Genomic DNA, 25291 nt, shown 5'->3' with positions numbered 1-25291 from the left:
AGCGCTGGTCAACACGCACGAGAGGGCTGACAGACCCCTCCTAGCCCTCCCCTCCGGTCTCACTATTTCATAGGCTGACAGACTGGTTTGGGTTGGGAGGGACCTTAAAGACCATCTAGTTCCAACCCCCCTGCCATGGGCAGGGACACCTTCCACTAGACCAGGTTGCTCAAAGCCTCATCCAGCCTGGCCTTGAACACTTCCAGGGATGGGGCATCCACAGCTTCTCTGGGCAACCTGTTCCAGTGCCTCACCACCCTCTCTCCATGAAGAATTTTTCCTGATATCCAATCTAAACCTCCCCGCTTTCAATTTAAACCCGTTACCCCTTGTCCTGTCACTACAGGCCCTTGTAAAAAGTCCCCCCCAGCTTCCTTGTAGCCCCTTCAGGTACTGGAAGGTGCTATAAGGTCTCCCCGGAGCCTTCTCTTCTCCAGGGGGCTTCAGCCTTGGATGCCGGAGCGCAGACGGAATACCACTTCTCAGACAAGCCCCCCACACCTAGACATCTGCAGCGGGGCCCCCAGCTGGGTGGGGGTGAGGGCATGGTTTGAGACCTACAAATTTACATAAAGGCACTGTTCTGCATGAGCCCGACACCAGGGAAGCACGAAGGCCTAAGCTGCTCACGGGAGGCAGACATGAATGCTACATGCACCAGACCCCAACTGGCCCTCAACGCCTGCACGTGGTTTAGGAGGCACCGCTGCAAAATCCAAAAGCGCAGCTGAAAAGATGCTCAGTTTGGCGAAACATCGACAAACGGTTGCGCCCCCTGCACCACGCCTCCTGCGGAAGGGGAAGCGTTCCGTTCTGCCAGCGTGAGACAATGGCTACGAAACAACGCGGGTCTGCCTTCACCAACAGCGAACACGAGTCAGGGCAGTCCTTTGGCAGAATGTTCACCTTTAATACGTTTTGTGGCACACTTAGTACATTTTTAAAAACACATTTTGTTACTATAGGCCAAAAAACAATCCCAAAACCACCAAACCCAACAACTCCCCCCCCCCCAAATATTAGTTTTAAAAGTTCCATGTATATACATACAGTTACAACGAGGAGAAAGTTGCCCCGAGTTCCAGTTCCAGTAACAGAACAGATGCAGCTGCTGGGATCAACGTGTCGCGTCACTGATGTGAATCCCCGTCCCTTCAAATCAGTACAAGGTTTGTCCCACTAGTCAGAACCCTCTCTAGTCACAATGAATTCCACATCCCCTCTACTTTGTGAATACAAAGTGGTTTAATATATTTACAGCCTGAAGTTTAAACCACAGGGTAAAAAGGGTAAACCTCTTCAGAAGTTACACCGGCTGTGTTACATTTTCTATCTGAAATACCGCCGTGCAGTCTTCTTACCTACCCCAGCAATAGCAGACCCCTCTCACACAAGGGATGTGTGACCACCTTGTGCAGCTCGGGCAGCACAGCCCGACGGTCATGGCCTATGCTTGTTTTCTGAGGGGGTTGGGGGTGGAAAGGAATGAAGGAAAGAGACCGCAAGTAGACTAGGCTGCTTTTAACTACATTGCAAACTATCTAAAACATTAAAGTGACTGAGCACTGCCCTCCTGCCCAAAAAAAGACCCCAACCCCCTTGTTTCTCATCAGTCCTGTTAAGGTATCCTTACCATAAACACAAACTGAAGTAAGAGGACACTGCTGTTTTTTTCTGGATCTACACCAATAAACACGCTGGTGCCTCCAGAAACCAAAACATCTGGGATCTCCTGCATTTTCCAGTGGGCCTTACGATCACCTGAATGTTTGCCTGCTTTACTTTTTCTCCGCCTGAGCTCCAAACTCTAAGCATCCGCATTCTTGGTCAGGGCTGACATTGGTCTTATTCCACTGGAGCATTTTCAGTGCTGCTCTTTAATTCGGCTAAAGAAAACGTTTCTGAGGGAGCAGCACATCTGTGCGAGACAACCCACCGACCTACCTCTTCCTCATGTGGAGGAGAGATGCCGCGTTTGCCCAGATATCCTGGGCACTCTCCATTAGCCTAGCTGTGTTGTTCCAGAGGGATATCGGTACGGTCTCTTCCACTGAACCCCATCCCCTCCCAGCCAAATGGCCGGGAATTCACAGGCATTCTGTCGACAGGTCGCAGTCACTCTAAGCCAACACCCAGTTTCCTCTTTGCCAAGTTTACAGGGCTTGAGTTTGCGCTTGTCTTGAACGTGTTTTGGAAACACGCTGGAGAGGTGTCCGAGTTGGGGATGGACCGAGGAAGTACTGTCAGCAGCAGATACTCTCGACATAGCATCTTTGTAGTTCTGCAGATCCCCTAACGTGCGTTAGGGGAACTCGCTGTGTTACACCAAATGGAGGAAGTAAGCAGCCGAGGATGCTGAGTCTCCAAACTCAGTCTCCAAGTTCTTGGGCTAAAACATCCTGAATGAACTTCAGCGTATGTTGGTACAGGAAAGCATCCTTCTTCTTTGGCTTACAAATATTCAGATGGTTGACATCCACTGGAATAAGGTCTCCGATTCCTAAGTCTGGGAGGGGGAAAAAAACAAAAGAAGAAAACCAGTACTAACGTTCATAAGATCAGCTGGAGTGAAAAGCTCGCCTTGCACTAGCACTTTCAAAAGCAACTTCTCCTGTCTTCAGCTGAACTGTTTTGTCTTCGCTGTTCTGTCGTGTGCTGAAGCACCAGTTCACACTGTCACAGTCAGGCAGAGCTATACATGGCTACAAAACCCCCAGTGGTAAACCATCAGGGCAGAGTTCTGCTGTCTTGATTGGGAACACACAAATGCACACGTCTCCATACAGACAACCCCGAAGAATCCAAACTTCATTTCCCAGCACCGTACTGGCAGCCAAGTCCCGACTGGAGTTTAAGCACTGCCATGAGCAGGGACAGGGTTTAACCCAGGGTTATCTAGATTCCGATCACCACTAATTCCCCATATTCCTTATAAAGTACTTTGATATGGAGATTAAAAATGAGGGACTAGAATGAACCTGAAGTGTGCCACAAATAAATACACAACATTTCCGAGGAAATGAAAAATTTACATTGCTTAATTGCGGGATACAAGCATTCCATTTTCAGCTACTGATTCTGTAAGTCCTGCGTTTTGCTGGGAACTCTGTATCCTTAGCCATGTAAAATGACAGTAGGGCAGGAGGCAGAGGTGCTTTCATGTGCCTAAGCACAAGTGTAAGAAAGAGCGCGTGTGCTGCCTGTCTGCCTGGGCTTGCACAGAGCGAGTGGCTTGACACTGAGCCGTCACGGGCCCTCTCCTGGGCTTTTGAGAGCTCACGTCCCGCACCGTCTCCTCGCCAGTAAAACTGCATCAGCAACATTTTTGCAAACAATTGCTCTTTGAGAAGACATACTGAAACAGTATTGCTAACTATCCACTGAGGAGAGCAGGGCCCTATATAGTCTGCTTTTTTCACAGCGACTAACCTTGCATTTGACCTACTGGATTTAGCTGGTGGAAAGCCTGAGCTAAAACCCAAAGCCATACCTTCTCTTTCAGGCCTTCCAAGCACCTTGGGCAGTGCAGAAGGGGGTTTTGCTCAGGGAAAAACCTGAAAATGTCAGTCTTAAAGCAATTCTTTATGTTGAACACCCAAAAAACAGAGAAAGCACTGTCTGGTGTTCCCTTCTCCTACAGAAGGCAAAAAGATGGAAGGAGGGAACTCTTCAGGAGGCAAACTCTACTCCTTGAGTACCTGAGAGATGGGATATAAAGGATCCTTAACACTGAAAAACAGCTTTGTGACTTTTTCCTTCCATTGGCACTTTGCTAATTTTCCTTCTTATTTTTTAAAGGAGGAAATAGCTGGAATTTGCGGGACCATCTGAAACCCGATTCAGCCGACTTCTACAAGGATAAACAACACTTGCTCACAATCAGAAAGGCAAGGACAACCACCATGTAACATCAGCCCAGGGTCTACCCTGCTTTTTTTCCATACGCAGGTGTTAGCAGCATTTAGAAAAATCAAACCGAACGATCGCTATTCTGAAACACAAATGTAGCTGCCTCTGATTGCAGCAGGAGACTGTAGCTTAAACTCCACCAAAAGTTTAAAAAAAAAAAAAACCAAACCACAACGTAACAGATGTATTTTTCTAGGTCTTTCTACCACAGCAGTTATCTTCCTTCCTCATATTGATGCTCACATGAACACGTACACAATGAAACACATTAAATGGCTTTTGGACTCACTTGCTGATTCCAGAGGTACGACGTGGAGCTTTATCATGCTGCCTATGTGTGTTGGCAAGGTTTCTGCAAAACTCAGCACTGAAAATTTCTTATCTTTGGCAAAAGACAGGAAGTCATCGTTCAGCTCTTTCAGGGCAGGAGAATCTAAGGAAGAGCAACATATTTTTTTGCAGTGCGATCTTAAACATCAAGATTACAGCATCTGTCTGGCAAGACTGCATTCCTAAAGAGATGCTCTGGAAAAATTAATACTCCAGTCAAAGGAGTAGCATTTTGTCTGTAATCCTTTTTTCTAGCTATCATATGCAACGACTGTTTGTTTCTGCAGAGCATGGAATTTGTGTAGAAGAGCCTAAAGTCCAGCACTTGTTGAGTTACTACATTCCTAAACGGCCCACACTATATACCTTGTTCTATAACCTTGTTCTGACTCGCGTTTCTCCCCACACACACACCTCTTCAATCACATGAAACAGTTACTCAGAGTTACTTACACTCATTCAATACACAACCCAAAGCATAAAAAGGGAGGTGCTTGGTTTTTATCCAGCTTTTTCTGACAGCACAATAAAAAAGCAGCATCATGAAAAGATTAGCATAGATCCCCGCTGTTAAGTAGGAGCAAAGCGAGCGTACCCTTGCTGAGTTCTTTAACCTCCACAGACGGAAAGAGAAGATATCTGGCATTTATAGAATATTCAGCCAGCTGGGAACCATGGTGCGGTACGCTATAAAATATGATTCCTCTGGTGTTGTTTACAATTTTACCCATTTCTGGATTCTTGGAAGCATCCACCAGCATCTTTTTGACTAGAAGACCTGGCAATTGGAAACTGAATTAATGCAGGGATTTAAACCACCGTGAAAATCACAATCGTGCTATATTGTCCATGAAACAACTAACCATATTCTTGCCTCAGTTGATTAGTCCTTAGTTTGTCAAATATGTAAGATTACGATGTGAAAAAAACCCCAACCAACCAAACAAAACCTGAGGAGGCATTAAAATAAAATGTCAATGAATGATGCAAATCCAATTGTGGTTTGCTTTAAGTGTTGCTAATGACTTTTACTATATGCCTGATCGTAGAGAAAATTTTGCCTCTGGATTCCCATTTACAGGGATTTCAACTCATTGATTTTCGTGTTTTTAAAATCAACACAGTAACAAACCAAACGGCAATAAAAATCCTTGCAAAAGGCCCGTGCTACCGCATCTAACGCATTAAGAAAGTGCAAGTCTGTTTGGCAGGTTAGGTGTCTGCAAACCGTTCAGGTAAACTCTTCTGAACGACTGCAGTTCAGACTGAACTTGGTTAGCAGCTTCTGCTGAGATACAGCGGCCGATACGTATGTCGAACAGGCCACGTGCTTACCCCCCATGCTATGTGATACCCACACCAGAGGTCTGTCTCCGATCCCAGCGGCTCTGAGCTTGTCGAGAAGCTCATTGCTCCGGAAAGCAATAGACTTCCTGCAAAGAAAGAAAACAAACCCAAGCACGATGAAGCATGACAGGTTAAAAGGAAATGTTAGAACGAATTCTCACTGCTGCACGTTTATAAAGATGAATTAGGTTCACAAGTCATTAATTAGTTAATTATTGTCGCTGCATTGAAAAACCTTTGCCAAGGACTTCTGTAAAGTTGGCGTCACAAGGACAACAGGAGTTGGGCCAAAGTCTGCTTCTTGATCTTGCTGGACAGTTTCATTGTCATTTCACTCACCGCTCACTTCCTTCAGCTTTAGTTCCACAGATTTCTTTATGGGTTTTTTGACTGTTTCATTTGCACATTGTAACAAAGTTACGTTTTCATGTTATGAAAGCATTGTCAACGCCTAATGACCTTTATCCCCTGAAACATGAATAAACCTCATGTCTGACAAAAATGGCCTTGGCTAAACAGTGCTCAAAATGTGCAGCAATGTACAGGAAACTCAATAACTAAATGCCCGACCAACCAATACATTAAAAAAAAAAAACAATCACAGATAATATCTGTTACACTTTCCAGACAATAATCTCCAAATGTACTGGAACAGTAGAGCAGCCCAGTGATCTCCACTTTATAAACGAACAGACTGAGCTCTGGAAAGGATAAGCTACACGTTAAAGGTTGAAAACAAACCTATGGTACAACTGAAAGCGAACCAATGCCAATTCCCAATCTTAGCTTTGAAGTGCAACATTGTTACTCCTTGCAGTGTGACAAGAATCAAGCACAGAAGACCCTTGGATAATGGAAAAATCAGGATATTGGGGCAACCACTGTGCAAAGTCCAGTTCGCTACATCGCTATTGGTTCTCGGCGTTCTCACTAGAAATTGCTCTGATAACACCTATTAAAAGGATACTCAGATGTATCTTTTCAGCTGAACAATAGGCTTTAGGATAGCTGAGGGACGTAAAAATACCCTTTTGAGCCAGTGAATGAGCTTATACACTTAAAGCAGTCAGAGCGTTGCGATTCTACTGCTACATCTTTCTTCCTGCTAGTTAAAAATGTCTTGAATCTCTTTCATTTTTTATTAACCGTATCAAATTGTAAAATAATCAAATGCTACACTTGGGTGACCATAAATAGCAGGTAATACAGTTCTCTATTTCATCATGAAAAAGACATTATATTTAAATAAAGAAATGTATGTGTACTTATTTTTCAAAATTTCTTTCATTATACTTACTCCAGACACAGGGAAAAAAGTTCTCTTTGTGAGGTAACCACCGACATGTTTTTTGCTGACACTGTTCTGCCTGATTTCAAACAGGCATGTTAACAGCCCTGTCTCCCTTATTTTTTCCCTGCTTACATGCCGGAACAGAGTGTAAGAATTTGGGAAGTTGCCGCAAGTACTTCTCCGAAAGACTAAAAAGCTCGAGTACACCACGAGTGTGCCTAATGCTTTTCCAAGCTTGATTTGCAAATGCAACAGGCAAAGTCAAATTCACTGTTTCGCACTAGGTGATCCCAAGGATCGGCTTTACAGGTCTCCCTCCTGCCCCCTCTCCAAACTGCAGACACTTCATTTGTTACCTGTGAGCCTCAACAGGACATTTGGCTTTCCAGTCACTCAAATGGGTGTCATATTCCACAGATATGATCCTAAGGGCGGGACAGTCTGAAGCCAGCCACGTCTAAATTGAAGAAAAACAAAAACCAAAGGAGCTTATAACTCAAGTACTTAAACTCTTGCAAACAATTTGTCAGCAATGGAGCCAAGATGTTACTAATGGGACAATATCCAGCAAGATTTCTGCTCCTCAGTTAATCCCTAAACACATCTTACACCTAGACTATTATTCTTTAATTACATGCTGGCAAACCCTAGCCCGTTCCCCAGCCACAAAGTAGGCAATGATTGGGGATGGATTACTAACTCGTGCATTCCCGGCTCCCTCTCCTGGGTGAAACAGGAATTACCAAGATTTCCAACAGGACCGATCAGTTTAAATTTTACAGGGGTACTTTGGTGGCTATAGCAATGCCAGCTGCTTGAAGCTGTAATTATTTACTGACCAATAATATTTAAGCAGCAATCTGCGAATACCGAGGTACTCAGACACCTGTGTAAAAAAGCAAATTTATTTTAAAATGCAATCTTATGTATCTTTTTCTCAGCAATAAAATTTCATTAAAAAAAAGCAAGCAAGCAGGAGGAAAGCAGCCATCACCCCCTCTTTCACCGGCAGAAGGATGGTGAGAGCATTCGGTGTAGCAGGGATTTTCCTTTGCAAGAACAACCTGCTCAAAACTTCAGCTTGCTAACGAAAATGTATCAGGAACTTGGAAAGTGCTACTTGTATAAGAGATTTAAAGTACTTTGATTCAAAACAGACAGCTGCCAGCCAGTGTAATTCTAGATCCTCTGGACAGCTCTCATTAAGGAGAGAACAGCAGCTGCATGTGAAACGTCAATGCCTCTTTACCTTTGGCCAGCACTGGCTGTAGTCCTCTTCCTCTTCCGAAGCCTTTTTATCCAAACGCCGGTCGATGTCTTGCTGTCGCCAGGTTTTAAATGCTGCTCCCAAAAGACCATGGACAAAAAGGATGTCTGCTCTGATGGGCTGACTGATACAGAAAAAGGAATTTTTAAGAGACGCAAGGTACATATTCTTTTATCAAATTAAATTTACACAGAACTTTTAACCTAAGGGATGCCAAAATGCTATCTTTAACACTACACGTGACATCTTACCTTACGGACCATAGTTCATGACAAATCATGGTATTTCAAAGAGGATACTCAGATCAAGACAAAAAAACAGGGATCCACCCAAAATAGAAAGATATAAAAAAAAATATGGGAAATACCAACCTCGCACGTATTTTTCTCTAAAACCACCACTCTCTCCACCTACTCTTAATGCAGCTTGGTAGTTCCAGCTTTATCATCAAATCAGGTTTTCACTGTAACCTGATCAAGACCGATGACTCAGGGAATAGTTGCTATGAAGCGACATACCACACCGGGGACTGCTCCAGTCCCAGATAGACAAGCACTGCTAAAAGCAGCCAAAGCTGCAAATCCACTGCATCTTAGGCCAGCGTGTGCTGCCGCCAGCAGAACAATCACCAGGCACCATATCCCACGACAGCCAGAGCAAAGGTCACATGGCTGCCATGCACGCAAAGAAGTAATTCATCTCACGACTTGTGTCTGGATTTTTTCAGGTAACACAGTAATACTCTTTTCATGGCGATGGGCTGTTTCCTAGCACTTCTGGGGTTCTCCAGTTTGAGAGCCCAGATTCAGTCCTCTCAGAACTCCAGAGAACAGGTGGAGCAGGTGAAATCAGCACAGCAGCACTCTGATATCCACTCTTCCCAAGAGTGTAACAAGTAACTCAAAAGTACAGGATGTACAGTATCTCCTCCTGCTTTACCTGCTACGATACTGTGGATGTAAGACGTACACGCCATCTGGATACTTTTCATGCACTGTATCCCTGTCTAGGTTAGCCAAAGCTCTGGAAGCATGAGAAGACTGAATGACATGTGGAGATTTCATTACTTCGGCGAGTACAGAAACCCAACCTACGTTGGAAAAACAAAGTGACAGGTTAACGGCTGAGAAAGATCATCCAAACAAAAGAATGCAGACACATCATCATTCAAAGTATACTTGTGAAAATGGAGTTAAAACCTAAGAATGGTAACATCAGAACAAAGTGTTTCAATCCACTCTCTTTACCGCAGACAAGTTCATAAATAAAACCTGGGAAGAATTCGAAAAGAGATTTTCAAATGGAGAGAGATTTGAAAAGGAAGAAACGGTTTACTGAAAGAGTACTGTTTCAGATTCATGCACAATACATTGCTGCCGGTACAGGCATTGTTTAAATGCAAGTACTTTCAAGAACAGCCTTTTTTTTTCTTTTAAATTATGTACTTCAATTACATTTCTAAGCAGAACAGATGTTGACTGCTGTGCACGTTCTCCTTAGGAATACTCCTATCTAAAACCTATTTTCAGTTCCCCAGATACAATGAAAGACTGCCAAGCTACTCTGATTAAAACCAGCAAGGTCTTCGGTTCTTTATTTCTCTTAAATGAGCCAAGATGAAGGGTCAAAAACAGTGTTCAAAATCCTCCTGCCCCCTTGACACCACTTCATAGCTGCTACATGGTGCATCATTGCTTTTCTTTCTCTTCCAGAGCCAGCAGTTTTGGCAAAGAGCAAATCTTGGAGATTCTCTCTTCTTATGCACCATCCAGCAACCCAAGGGAAGTCTTATCAACCCTTGACCAGCTGCAACTGCTCATCCCTCAAGTCCAGTTCACTGCCTAAAATTCTGTTTGTACTGGGAGCTCTGCCCCAGGGAGCTGCTGACTCTTCCATTACAATCTCTTCCTCTATACCTATGGTTTTGGCAGTCATCGTAACAATGTAAGAATGGTGCTAGAGATCAGACCAAAGGCCTTCATAGGCTGCTTTCTCCAAAAGTGAGCAGTAACGGAAGTTGTGGAACAATAAAAGAATAAAAGAAAGGGCAAGTGCATAGTGCTGATTCTAAACTACACCCCAGCAGTTTTCTACAATCAACGTGGCTTTTGTGTGTAGAGCTTTATAGAATTTTCTTTCAATTAATTTTTCTAATCACTTTTTGAAGCTTTGTAAGTCTTCAGCAACCACAATGTTTTGTGGCAAGTTCCAGTTTGGTCATGCGCTGTGCAGAAAAGATATTTATTTGTTCTGCCTCTTGATAACTTAACGTACAAGAACCGTCGGTCTTGTGTTACGAGAAACAGCAGATGACCGTTCACTCTTTACCTTCTCTACCCCAGTGAGGATTATTTATAAATCTCCATCATATTCTCCTTCAGTTCTTTTTCCAAACTAAGTGTCTTAGTCTACCCATCTGTTCTTTCTACCACAGCCATTCCAGATTTTTAATCATCCTCAAGGTCTTTCCCTGTGCTCCTTCTCCTTTTTGCAACAAGGACATTAAAAGCAAGGCAGACACCAGCTGGGATGTACACAACAGCATATTTTCTTTTTTCTGGGTCTTTTGTTTGTTTGTTTCTGGTATGTCTGTTTGTTTGGGGGTTTGTGTTTTGTCTTGTTGTTTGATTTTTTTTTTTTAATTTCTGTTCTAATAAAATATTGGGAATTATTTATTTGGTACAGAACTAGAAGAACTAATTTCATTCTGATATTTAGGGTCTATTAAAAACGGGGCATCAGAGCAAGGCTTAGCAGAAGTTACTAGCTTAACATGATACAAGGGAAGGCAGAAAAGCAATGTTTCACTTTATGCTAAAAGGTAAGGACTACAAGTTGATCTGTTCCTTAGTTGTAAGACTAAAACACAGTTAATCCAAAAAAAATTAATCTACAAGGTAGATGATCTGTAAGAGTAGGAAACAAAAAAGATTTTTGCCAGTAACGTGAACCAAAAGTTGAATTTTCACCATTTTTCAGACATAGAACACCTCTGTAGCACTGCCACAGACTGGCTAAACAGCATACAGGAGTTCTTCATCAACACTATCTACACTGTTTGTATTTTCTGTATTTAAAAACACCCCCACCACCACCAGCTCCCCACCCCCAGATATAAAAACATGCCAAGTCTCTTGCATTTTACAAAAGCACCGAATCCTCTGAATATTTCAGAATAGAAATTTGGCGCCCAACCTGCTTGCACTTGCTTTCCTTTTACCTGCACGTACTATGGATGAATGAAGACGTTCATCCAAAGCCATATTGCCAATAATGCGAATTATGTTCCTCTGTATTTTTGCTGAATCTTTACGCAGCTGGTATATTCTCTGTAGTAGCTGAAGGCCTCCTTTAGCTTCAATTTTATCACAGTGAGAAGAAACCTAGCATCATACGGTAAATACAGTGACAGTAAGTAGATGTTCTGTAAAAGGTTCTTTGAGGTGGTGTTAATTCACAGATTAGGGAATTTTAAAGAGCTGATACGATGCAGAGGCTTTATTACACAGAAATACTTATTAATACAGAATTTATTATGCCATAGTTGAAGAGGACGTAAATATTTCAATATTGTAAATGCATGATTTCTACAGATTTACAACCTGAAAGATGCTGAGTACCATCACTCCACACTCCTCCACATCTGAGGGAGATGAGATTGCTCTCCACCTGGCATGATCAAATTTAACTACAGTTCAAGAGTCTGAACAGAACAATTGTCTGCATTTGGTCAAGCACTGTCTCAGCCAGAGCCACTTGTATTCCTGTTCCCAACCTAAAATGCAATCATTATATTCCCTTCTATTTCCAAACAGTACAGCTATCATATTAAGGGCAACAATAGATTCTAGTCCAAGCAGATGAATATGGACTAATTAGCTGCAGCGTCAACTAACAAGACTGGCCAAATGATTGTAACTGGAATGTGCTTTCTACAGTGCTTAAAAATGTGTGGAAGTCATGGAGCTGCTGATGCCCTCACGCTGTGGCTTTCAACAAAGACCAACACATGTTCGGAGTGAATACAGTCACAGCTTGTTTAAACTCAAAAATCTGGAATATAACAAAGTTTTTAAAAATATATTTTACAGGGAAACTTACAGCAGCTAATTAGAAACACTGACAGGACTTACATACACTTCCCATGAGAAAAAGAATGAGATTGTTATGCTGGTTTCCAATTCACATCTGTCTCAGTTGTCTGAGATTTACAGAAGGGGCGAGGGGTAGGAGACAAGGAAATGGCAACTCCTTCCCAATATATGAGAAAGTATTAGAAAGGAATGTTTATAAATGTAGCTTTTCAGTTCCAGTTTAAAGGACAAATTACCTTAGAATGCTGCACTAAAGCTTGCAAGCAAAAGAGTTCCACTGTCTCTGAAGGGATTTTACTCAATGTTTCACAATATGGAAGTCCATTTCCTCCAAAACACCATAAGCCTCCCTGAAATGAGAATCAGTACAAATTACACCACATTCCAAATGGCTACATAAAATAAGCATTTCTAAACTGAAATGTTACATGTGTAACGATCTATAGAAATTGCTATAAAGAGTTCACAGCATGCATGCATTTTTCAAAATGTACAAATTACACAACAGTACACCATAAAAATATCTACTATTTTTAACTGAAAATATTAAATAGATTTTCAGTCAGTAGCCTCCATAGTCTATTAACTCCAAAACATTCAATAAAGGAGGAAAATGTAGGCTTTTCATTTTGTTAACAAATGTCTTCTTAAGATTGTTTGCTTAAGCAAAAAAACGTAAGAATCAGACTACATCTAGACTTCCATCGTTGCAAACATGAGAAGGGAAGGAAAAAAGGTCTTCAGCATGTAGCATAGTCCCTGAAGACCAAACTGTCTTAATCGTGCAGTAGCAAGACCAGCATAACAACAGTGAAGAGCAGTTTTCTAGAGCAGTGTGATTATCAAAATGCCCCCAAGTGTGGTGTCTTAGCAAAGCTCCTTTTGTATAGCTAGAGCTCTGGGTGTGAAAAAAAATAAAGGAGTCAGTGTAAAAACATTACAGATAATTGTGTCATAGGAAATTGCACCCTGAAATACCTAAATAAAGCCTGTCAGGCATCATTATTAAAATATGACAGTATTTTTTATTGTTGCACCTTACAAAAAATAATCATTCCCAATCACAACTTTTTAGTAATTAAATAAAATGCACAAGAGAGTGGATGACACTGGCATTTATCAATCAAATTATTATTTTTGAGCAATAACAGCCACTTTAAAGGATGTTCTTAAAGCCACTTAGGAAGTTGGTGGACTGAACTGAAGAATTCCAAAGTTCCAAGTCCAAACAGACAACTACACTGTTCCAATTCTAGTTTTGGCACCATCGACGTGTTACATGTAGGCATGTTCTGTGTCATGTAACAGAGCTTACTACTTAAGGGGCAATAACAACTTATCAGTTTACTGGTAAGACTTAAAAGAGGTTTAATCATCTCAGCGGTAAAAGAACATTCAAACAATGATAAGATAAAATGTGAAAAAAACATTTTATGAGCACTGGGAGGGGAAGGAAAGGTTCTGGACAAAATGTTGAAATATCCACTTTATGGGAAGGCTTGTAAGAAAACAATCACAGAATCATTTAGGTTGTAAAAAGACCTTTAAGATCCTCGGGTTCAACCATAAACCTAACACTGCCAAGTCCTCCACTAAACGATGTCCCTAAACGCCACATCTGCACGTCTCAAGTATCTCTAGGGATGGTGACTCCACCTCCCTGGGCAGCCCGTTCCAATGCCTGACAGCCCTTTCAGTGATAAAATTTTTCCTAATATACAAACTAAACCCCTCCTGGTGCAACTTGAGGCCGTTGCCTCTTGTCCTATCACTTGTCACTTGGGAGAAGAGACTGACACCAACAAGAGATTTTACTTATGTTGTACTTAAGAGTGACACAAGATATTTCACCTACGCTGTACGATCACAAAGTCTCTGTATTTCTCTGCCTCTTACAATGCTCTAAAATATTGAAATAGGTTTGTGTCTGAGCTCTGCAGGAACAAAGAACCCAGACAGTACTGTTCTGGAGGTGGGAACTCACCCTTTGTGCAGCGAGAGTCTGACTACTTTCACGTAAAGCAAGAGATGTGAAGTACTGGACGCATGGATCAAGACCAGTCTGAGGTAAAGACACTAACAACAAGCGAAGTTCATCTTCTATGGGATAATCCTGTGAGAAGGAAGCACAAATAGCTCTTAGCTCTGCTCAAGGCATGAAGCAAGACACTACTGCAAAAAAATACTAGTAAAAACCACAGACAACACTTCTTTTAATATTTTATCTTCAAAATATTAATATAGATATTTATTTAATAATCTAGAGTAGGTGACAGGAAAATAGGTTCAAGAAAGTAATTTTATTTGCCGCAGTCATGGAAGTTGCAGTTATTCCAATCTTTGCTACAATCAGAGATGGAGGCGTATCTGATGTGCAACACTTGCTGCCACAATTATTTGCTTCAACTTCCTAAGCAAGCAGATTGGGAGCTCTGAGCTTCAATCACCCAGCAGTCATACTGCTGTCAAAATAAAGTATATACACAACCATATACTTTAGTACTTCAGGACTTGCAGGTACAGATTCCTCATCACGTGATGTTACAGAGATAAGAAACCAAAAAGCGAGAATACCACTGGCTTTCAACATTTTGTCTGTTAAGACCTACAGGCATTCTCTGACAGGGGCTCTGGCCAGCATTCACTATTAGCATTACAAAAGACCTCTTATATTACACTTTCTGTGACAATTCTGTTTACTGAAGAGGACGATGTGATGACATGATTGCTCAAACCATCATATGATGGATACACATATAGAGAGAATACACATACACACTTACTAACTGACATAAAACAAGGCCAAATCTACCCAATACGGATTTGTTGGTACCCAAGGGCTCCCAATAAAGAGCTGGGCCTACAGCAGAAAGAAAACAAGGCTGTAGATCTTACTCTAAGTAAGGAGGATGGGGAGGAGCCACATCTCCACCTCTCAGTCTCTAGAGGTATTTGTGAGTTTAAGACAGATTAAAGCTGTTCTAGATGTTACATATTTGCTTATCCAATTAATTCTCAGTTACTGTACTGAGGTGTAATGCATTTCAACAGCTAAAATCATACATATTGAATTTTCTGTTGGAATACTATTCAATTAAACATAACAAGTATTGTGATAACTGAAGTTAATTAAAACATAGTTAATAATAACAGTAAAGCTCACCTCCAAATGCTTTCTATAACCTCTAAATTCACACATAAGTAGATTGAGATGTCAAAAGGAGAAGACAGCAGAATTTTTAGTGAAAGACAGTGAGTATGTCTACATTAGCGATTAAATGAGCTGGAAAAATTTTTCCGGGCAGTGAATCTGCTTTGGATCTGCACTTGGGAGTCAGTGGTGCACTCAAAATGCTCTCCCTACTTGTATAATCAAGGTTAAAGCTGCGTGCCAGAGCACTACGTAGAGCACCACACTAGCGGTGAGGATGCAAAGGTCTCCAGGAGTGCCCTCCATGTGAAGGGTTCTGCCAGTATCGTCAAGGCAACCTAGGGTGACTCTGCCTAAGACAGCTCTGCACTGCTGGTTAGGTACAGACACTTGCATCAGGGTGGTAAACGGCTCAGACGTTACGCTGATAAGTGCGTCATGTGGACATAGAGTCCAAGAACAGTAATTGACCAACCCTCCCTCCTCCTTACTCCTTTCCATCATGCTATTCACTAATGCAGATATACCCCAGAGGTGTATCATTATCTTATAGATTTGTATTTTTATCTTAATTATAGTACCCACTAGTTACTTCAGAACTCCACATTAGTATGGTTACCAACAACGAAAGAACTAAAAGCAAATAAGTACGCAAAAATCATCTAATACCTACTTTTTATTTACTTACGTTCTTTATTTTTGGCAATGGTGGTGGAGGCAGGAAAAAGCGAAGGTCAGTATCTTTGGATCGAGCCAAACCTATAGCGGTCCTTTGATCACAGGTTTGGGCAACTGTACCATACTGATAATCTGTAGTACAAGAACCTCAGTGTTAGGGTCAAAACTAACCTTAAATTCACAGATTCACAGAGTGGTAGGGGTTGGAAGGGACCTCTAGAGACCATCTACTCCAACCCCCCTGCCAGAGCAGGATCACCTGGAGTAGATCGCACAGGAACAAGTCTAGGCGGCTGTTGACAGTCTCCAGAGAAGGAGACTCCACCACCTCCCTGGGCAGCCTGTTCCGTGCTCTGTCACCCTCACAGGGAAGAAGGATTTCCTCCTGTTCATGTTGAACCTTGTCTTTTCCAGTTTATGGCCATTGCCCCTAGTCCTGTCACTGGACACCACTGAGAAGAGCCTGGCCCCATCCCCCTGACACCCACCATTTAGATATTTATAAGCGTTTTAAATATAGTTTCTGATCTACTTTGTTAATATACTTGAAAAACAGAATCACCTCTCTGCAATCTACTTAAAAAAGATCTGATTTTGTAATCACTAACTCCAACAGACAAATATTGCAGCTGTTAGACCAGCACTACATTGAACTGAAGACACCTGGGCACTAATTGTTCATTATAGACCAGTTTGATAAAGGCCCTCAGATATAAGTTGAGCACAAAAAAAATCCAATGTTCAGTATTACCACTGTGGAGTACAAGGACTACACACCAAAGCTTAATCTCCTGTGCTTGAGTTAATATTTGGAACAATGCAAGCATACGCATGGTTTTTTTTCTGCACACAGTATTAAAAACCGTAGCCTTAAATCCAAATGCTGCCAAGGCAGACACCTGATTTTACATGATACAAAAGCTACGTTTGAATGAAACTTGAAAGTCACAAAATCAGGCGATCTTGATTGCCTCAGAAAAGGCAGCATAGCACCACAGTAGAGTTTGAGAGTAGCCCTCCCTTACTGAATCATAGAATCATTTAGGTTGGAAAAGACCTTTAAGATCACCAAGTCCAACCACAAACCTAACACTACCAAGTCCACCACTGACCACGCCCCATCTACACGTCTCTTAAATACCTCCAGGGACGGTGACTCAACCACTTCCTTGGGCAGCCCATTCCAATGCCTGACAGCCCTTTCAGTGAAGAAATTTTTCCCAATATCCAATCTAAACCTCCCCTGGCACAACTTGAGGCCATTTCCTCTTGTCCTATCGCTTGCTACTTGGGACAAGAGACCACCACCCACTTTGCTACAACCTCCTTTCAGGTAGCTGTAGAGAGCAATAAGGTCTCCCCTGAGACTCCTCCAGGCTAAACAACCCCAGTTCCCTCAGCTGGTCCTCACAGGACTTGTTCCCCAGACCCTTCCCCAGCTCCGCTGCCCTTTGGACACACTCCAGCACTGAAGCAAAACTGAACAGAGTATTTTGGGGTGCAGCCTCACCAGTGCCCAGTACAGCAGGACAATCACAATCAAAGAATAATTAGTGTCTGCAAAACATCCAAGTGCTACAGCAATGAGCACTACAGAGAAAAGGAGATAACAAAAAGCAACCAGTTTCCCCAGTACTGGCTATCTTGTGCACTGAGATCACCTGCTAACAGATAGCACTCTCCCACAAACACAGACAGTACACACAGCTACAGTGTTGGTATGTCCTAGCTTTCCAATGTTTTCAAGCACAGCATTTTGATGTAAACTGCTTGGGGTAATTGATTAGAATTATACAGAGGCAATCTGAAACAAGCTAAATCCTGTGGCGTGGAATTGCACTGGAAGAACGAGAGGCCCTTAACTGACTGCACTAGCGGTAAAATGGGTCAAGATTGGAGTGCCTTCTAGCTTATATGGACTAGGGGTGGAGGGGGGAGGAGGACACAGACACACACCCCCTCCTACTTTTACTTTGGGCTTCAAGGATATTCACTGCTAGAGGAACAGGGAGGACTTATTACTATTGAATAATAACAACTGGGATGGAAAATGGCTTACAAACAGCGTTTGCACATACAAGCCCTCTGCCTGATTTTCCATTGCTACCTATTGGCTCCTAAGCAATATTTATTAACTGAACCGTGGCCTTAAACCCACTCCCCTTACAGAGCCTTGCAGAAATCGCTGCCAGAACTAATGACCTCGTTAGCAGTCTCAACAGAAAAGCTAGAGAACCAATGAAAGCAAACTGCTCTCCCACACCACAGCAGTGGCTGCGATTCTCTGCTGGGGAAACAGAGAGAGGCCAGCGCTGCAGATACACGCTCTGTACCAGGGTATTAGGAAAGAGCTGCTTGAAAGGTAGATAAAACCTCCACATTTTAGACCAAATTTCGGAGCGTATTTACACTCCTTGCTGCTGCTAGCCTTTTCTCACATTGGTAGCAGACTACAACAGCTAACTGAGACTTTGTCACGGTTCTGAGATGAATTAGGCTGCATCAGCATACGTTACCATGCCAGTGCTTGTTCACCAACTCCTGTACAGCCTGCAGTCGGACCGCTTTGTCTTCTGACTGACTTCTCTTTAAGAGGAGCCATAAGGCACATTCATGATCTTCTCCATCAAATGTACTGAATTGTTCTTTTAGCAGGAAACAAATAAAACTCAAGCTATTATTAATGAGCATTTAAACTGTCACGTTTCTTTTCTTAGAGTAAAAAGAAAAAAACAAAAACAACAACAACAAAAGCCCACCCCTGTTTCTTGTTTGTTTTAATATTTGAATATTAGTCATTAACAGTAATTTGGAGTATAATGTTTTAATATTAAATCAGTAAAACAAACAATGATGGAATGGCATTAGTGAAACGCTGATCTGTACACTAATAGGATGGTCTTGATACATTTTAGTGGCACCAAGCTGATATTCCATGTTACACATGCGCACCCTGGCTGGTGCTCACCAACCAGAATTGCCAGCTCCTGCTAGGAGCTGGCCATGATGAGCAACTCCTGAAGCTCTGACCTTGAACAATTAATTTCATAGCACCCCAGTGGAGGTACATATTGTTATAACCGTTTAAGAGGTAGTTAAACAAGAACAGATAGTATGCCTCAGGAGCAGTTTCCTATTGGAACTGAAATTCTTATTTTATATTATTTCAAAAAGCAGTGACACTCTTACAAAAAGGCCTTGCAGCTCTCAGTTAATACCAGCAATTCTGATGACAGCATAACATACTTTTCTAAAATGAAATTTTGAGAGTATTTCATCCCCCAAACACCTTTCATACACAAAGCTGGTATCAAATGTTAACCTGGTATCTTAAGCTTCAAGTTTCTTGTGAAACAGGAAAAAAAAATCTCTTCTTAACCATCACTTTCATTAACGTAAAGAAAAGGAATGGTTTTATTACAAAGAAAATATACTAATATTCTATATTAATACAGGAAATTGTAGTAATATTACCACCATTTCAAGCTCAAAAGAACATGTCAAGCTTCTAAGAAAAAATATTGTACTTTCCAAAAGGCTTACGATATACTATTCAAAAATAATAATCATAGATGAAGCCATACTTTCAATACCTACCATTGAAAGGTCTCCGGAAAATTTTAGCTTCTGTTTCTAGAATTTTCCTCACTGCTTTATGGATTTCTTTTCTGGCTTGGTATGTGATCCCTATGAGAGGATTTTTAGATTACTGGAAGTCTAAAAGACAGTACTATTATTATATATACACATATATGAAAAATAGTGTATGAAATACATATACACACACATATATATATATACATATATTGAATTATGTCATGTAGAGAGAGCTATGTAAAGAACTAGCTTAAAAAAAACCCAGTTACCAGCTTAAAATAAATTTGGTGACATGGTGAAGAATATTATTTTTGTAACAGAACTCAGGAAATATATCTTTCCTTTTATAAGGGTAACTTCCAGAAACACTCCATTCTCTTAAAATTCTGTTTTTAGAATGCAAACAATTATGCATCTTACCTTGATATTCACTCAGATTTGGAGAAGTTGTACGTACGTACACATAGGATTTAAGTTTCTCTTGATGTATAGCTTGAGTATCGATTTGCAGTAACTTCTTTAAGGACAGAACTTCATATGTAATGAATACAAAACCTCTTTAAATAAAAGAAAACTGCATATGAATATTCATTTTAAAAAATCATTATGGCAAAAATATGTTAACAATCATTTTGATATAAATCATCCAGACTTTACCAAATAAATAATAGTCTGCGGATTATTTTAACTTAGCAAAGCAGAGAAAAAACTCTAAAATACAGAAAATAAATAATGACTATTAGAAAACATGCTTCAAAACTATATTCTATCATGCCTAAATGTCCCCTAATATTGTCACATTTTTTGAGAGATACATGAATTAAACTTTTAACCGAATACATAAATGACATATATGCTTGTCAGTTACAACTTACCCTACTATAAGTGATCCAGTTACCTTTGCAATTTTTCCTTAAAAAAAAGAAAAATTCATGTCAAAGTTGTGTGCATCACCTCGATATAAACATAGTTAGCATTTACCAGACAGTAAGAATTTCAGCCATGAAGCTTTTGAAAAATTTTTCTATATTGCTCTCTGACTTTCAGGAAATCATTACCCTAAATTTACAAAGAAAATGTTACTTGATTAGAATTTCCTGCTTTCCTAAGCAAGATGATAAAATATATATCCTGCCAGTGCTATTTACTTTGAGTATTGCTACCTATCATTCACGTTCATTGCTCAGCTGCAGGAATCTACAGTAAACTTTCTCTGCCTGTATCACTAGCATCCATGTGGAACTCCAGATTATTTGAAGGAGTTAACATTTTCTAACATGGTGTGGATATTTCTTCAGTGTATTTAGGAGTATGTACATTCCTTGAAAAGTCCTGCAGAAACTCCCTAAGAAAAAATATTTTAAAAGTAATTCCATTAAATCTAATTTATAACGCAAATAGCTGAACGAACACATGCCACTTGCAACAATATCCCTTTTGGGTCTAAGGATTTTTATCAGATTTGAGCAATTTTTCTGGACAAAGTTGAGCTGATTATCCTGATATAAAGATATCAGTACAGAGAAACTATATTACCACCAGTAGCAGCAAACCCAATGGAGCACATCTCAGCTATCATGAATAACTTCTTTTCTTCAGCACAAATTGGGAGATTTGCCCCACAACCACCACCACCAGGTTCTCTCTTTGCGAGACCGTAAGAATTTTGGCATGCAGACAAGCAACAGCTACATGTTGAAGAAATACCTGGCAGAGAAGGTTGAAAAGCCAAAAAACAATGCAATGCTTCCTGTAGTTTTCCTACCTTTTAATGCACAAAAATGGATTTTGGAACCTTAAGAATTGTCATTCTACACACAAAGCACCAAAGAAAGCAGACAAAGGAACGACAGAACTAGTATCAGTTAATGAGGAGGAAGAAACAATAGAAACAAACTTTATTCAAACTTTATGGATGTAATTGTTCCATGGCTCTATCATGGAAAAATCAGATATAAACCGGAGTTTAAGTTAGCTTAATGAGATTGCACCAGGGCAGGGATGTTCTAATCTCAGATAACCTGCTGGTGTCATTTTGCATATCACTGTGCAAAGCAAGGTCTTAAGCAGACATCCACTTTAGGCAAATAAAAGCTTTTGATCACAAAGCAATTAGGGATTTAGATGTTTTGTATCATTTAATTATGCACTGTGTCACACCAACACAGATTTTTCCTTTTTATTAACAAGTCAGGTCAATACATATTGAACTGTACTTACTGATATCATTCCATGGTAGGTGTGGTTTTGTGGCTGGACCAGAAGTTCCTATTTGTCTATAGCAAAATATACAGTAAGCAGCCACTGACATTCTGTATATTAGAGAAAAAAAAAAAAAAGAAGAAAAAAGATTTATTTCCGAATTACAGCAGAAAACCTGTAGTTGTTTTTTTTCCTGTCTTTTTGCAATAAAAGTCATGATAGCAAAGGTCACAATTTACAGCTAAGGTCTCAATAAAAATGACATTTTATGTCATTTCACTCCATATAAATTGCTCTAATTAAAGACATCTATAAACTCCTCAATTTTATAGGCTGCATTTCAATTACAAGAACACTTTACAGCAGTTTTTCATACAATTATGCATTAGCGTTGATTTTAGTGAGTATGTATCTCCATCAAGACATTACTCAGTAAGACACGGGCTTTAATAAAACTCAGTAACCAATTGCTTCTAAAGTTCACAACTGACTGTGTTAGCAAGTAGGTCTTTTTATTTTGACTAACAAGGCTCGAAGAACTACCACACATTTTTTGCCTTTAAAGGGCAAATCAGACTAATGCCTCAAGAATGTACAGTTAATAAAAACAAGTATTTGTTCTAAAATGCTCTGACTCTGTGGGCTTGTGAAACTCACATGGCATGCTTACAGGAAACAGCTCATTCTAGAAAAATTCTTAGATGCAAAAGAACGAAACCCTAGCCATGCCCATGCAGAAGAGGGGAACTTTTTCTAAAATTAAAGCCTTAGCAATTCAACATTATGAAGACACAAACTACTGACAGACTAACTGCACTACATTCACTGAATGTGAAATCAAACAAAGCAATGAGGATTTTTTCCCCCAAACAGTCACAAACATACGCAGGTAACATATTTTAGAACTACTAAAGTTCTGAATGTAGAAACAACTCAATTTGAGCATGAATCTCCTTGGCAGAACTATGGTTTTCATGAAGGTAGTATCGCAGCGCTTCAGAAATATGAAAGGATTTATTCTTCTAACTCACCTGTGAGGCAGAGTATTAAATTTTCCCCATTTTCCAGGTAGAAAAATGAGTTAAGACAAGCACTCTGCAACTTCCATACACATTCTACATACTACCTTGGCTCCTTGAACAAGTGGGACTGTTCTGGAGGAACCATAATGGAGCCACGCTCTTTAACCCACTGATCAAGGCTGCATCTTAACCACTGCACAGTCAGGTTGAAAGAGTATGGTTGTATCAGCTAAGCACTGAAAAACAAGGCAATCTGGGCCAGGCAAAAGCACCAACTCCTGCTGTTTCTACCACTCACATATGTTTACCATTTTATCTATTAGTAAACGTTACTCCCTTTACTTACGTACGAAAAGCTTACCTAAATTTAGGAAGTTATACAGATTGGCTTTGGCAACCCACCACAATCAAATTCTGTACATTACTTCTGCTGAAGATTTAATCTCAAGTCTTAATAGACAGAATGTGTAGTACTTTTAGTGCAAGAATTAGGCCAAAATCCACAAAGAATATTAAACTTCCACAACAATCACTAAATACACAAAAAATCTGTTGCTGCACACATAGCAGAAGTAACATGAAATTCGTATTTTATGACAGGTGACATTTTAGTGTCTGCACTGACACATTTATGCTGACTGAAACACTGAAATTAAACCATTTAAACAGATTTAGAGCCACACCACTACCATATGTTTAACAAATCATTATGTTGGAAACATAGGCGTTCCTATTAAATGTCAAATCAAGTCTGTACCACCACAACGACAATTAACTCAAAATGATAAAATGTCAAGCGTCTAAATCTCGATCAGTGAATCTGATCATGGAATATGGAAGCCCCTGATATTCTCCTTGAATTTCAGGTAATCTCTACAGACCAAAGAGAAGAGCTTTAACACCAGTGTCCAATTTCTCTGAACAAGGGGATTTATTCGTTTTATCATAGAATCACTAGGTTGGAAAAGACCATAGAGATCATCCAGTCCAACCGTATCTGTCCGCCACTAAACCATATCTCTCAGCACCTCATCCACCCGTCTCTTAAACACATCCAGGGATGGTGACTCCACCACCTCCCTGGGCAGCCTGTTCCAGTGTGTGATAATCCTTTCGGTGAAGAACTTCTTCTTTACATCCAATCTAAACCTCCCCTGGTGCAGCTTGAGACCATTCCCCCTCGTCCGATCATCTGTCATTAGGGAGAAGAGACCAACACCCTCTTCTCCACAACCTCCTTTCAGGTAGTTGTAGGCAGTGATCAGGGCTCCTCTCAGCCTCCTCTTCTCAAGGCTAAACAAGCCCAGTTCCCTCAGTCGCTCCTCATAAGACATATTCTCCAGACCCTTCACCAGTTTTGTGGCCCTTCTCTGGACACGCTCCAGGACCTTAATGTCTTTCTTGTAGTGAGGGGCCCAAAACGGAACACAGTACTCGAGGTGCGGCCTCACCAGTGCCGAGTACAGGGGGAGAATCCATTTTCTTCCATTAATATTTCTTCTGTCTTTTCCTGTTTCCCCAAAAGTTTTAATTTTTCCCTGTTCTCCTGCTTGTGTTTTGGAGGTTCTGGAAAAATGTCAGCATTACCCCAGCTCTACCACAATCTCAGTTTTTGGGCTTGTGTTATTTTGGCATCATGTCTACCCATTCATTTCAACAGAGTACACAACACTAAAACAGTTTCAAGATCATCAGTCTCCTGGAGGCATCACCCCTACCTCCAAACTGTGTAAACTATGGCAGTCCCTTTACTATCTTTATCAATAGAACCACAGTACTGACGTTTATTCTTGTACCTAACCGCAGTCAGTAACTGCGATAAATGTGTAGCTCAGTGACAGCAGGTGCCTCAAGGCGTCCACCTGCAAACGCAAGAGGCCCAAGCGAGTGCCAGTCCTTCGTCACCAGGATGCTCTGTTCAGGCCTGAGAGCAAACCCGCGCAGGGATACGCAGGACCAGCGCGGAAGTCCACGCTGCGCGCCCTGTTCCGCGGGTGGCGGGGGAAGCTCTGCAGCCGGCAACACAGCCTACTCCGGCCCGCGCCGAGGGGTTCTCTCACTACCCCGGCGTGGGGCAGCAACGCCGCTGCCTTGCAACATTTTAAAAATAATCATAATAGAACTTCAGGCAACGCGACATCTGAAAGGCCGAGGAGCAAAGCGGGGACGGCTCCGGGCCTCTTTCCACAGGGGAAAACCCACTCGTTACCTTCTGGCACTCACCGGAGCAGGTGGAGCCGAAGGCACCACTGTGATACCTGGTTGCCCGGGTGGGGCCGCGACCCTCGGCAGGCCGAGGCCGGCGCATGGCCAAAGCCGCGCTCCCGGAGCCGGAGGGAACTTCGAGGCCGAGATCGTTAAAATCCGTATCAACATGAAACGGGGAAAACACCCCGCGAGTTC

The 25291-nt window shown here is 41.3% G+C and overlaps 1 protein-coding gene across 1 annotated transcript; it reads right to left on the bottom strand.

Moving 5' to 3' along the window:
- Positions 1–2223: 2223 nt before the first annotated feature.
- SERAC1 (serine active site containing 1) lies at positions 2224–21975 on the bottom strand. Its single transcript, XM_010161686.1, has 16 exons — positions 21885–21975; positions 20540–20576; positions 20085–20221; positions 19665–19754; positions 18584–18712; positions 16078–16199; positions 14223–14351; positions 12475–12588; positions 11365–11527; positions 9084–9234; positions 8127–8268; positions 7234–7334; positions 5575–5672; positions 4835–5017; positions 4199–4342; positions 2224–2506 (listed from the first exon to the last, which is right to left on the bottom strand). The coding sequence occupies exons 1-16, from the start codon at positions 21973–21975 to the stop codon at positions 2370–2372; spliced, it is 1968 nt and encodes a 655-aa protein (XP_010159988.1). The 3' UTR covers positions 2224–2369.
- Between the last annotated feature and the right edge of the window lie 3316 nt (positions 21976–25291).

The sequence above is a fragment of the Eurypyga helias genome, unplaced genomic scaffold (assembly GCF_000690775.1).
Source record: "Eurypyga helias isolate BGI_N326 unplaced genomic scaffold, ASM69077v1 scaffold28361, whole genome shotgun sequence".
Classification (NCBI taxonomy): domain Eukaryota; kingdom Metazoa; phylum Chordata; class Aves; order Eurypygiformes; family Eurypygidae; genus Eurypyga; species Eurypyga helias.
This window is presented reverse-complemented; position numbering and strand designations above follow the sequence as displayed.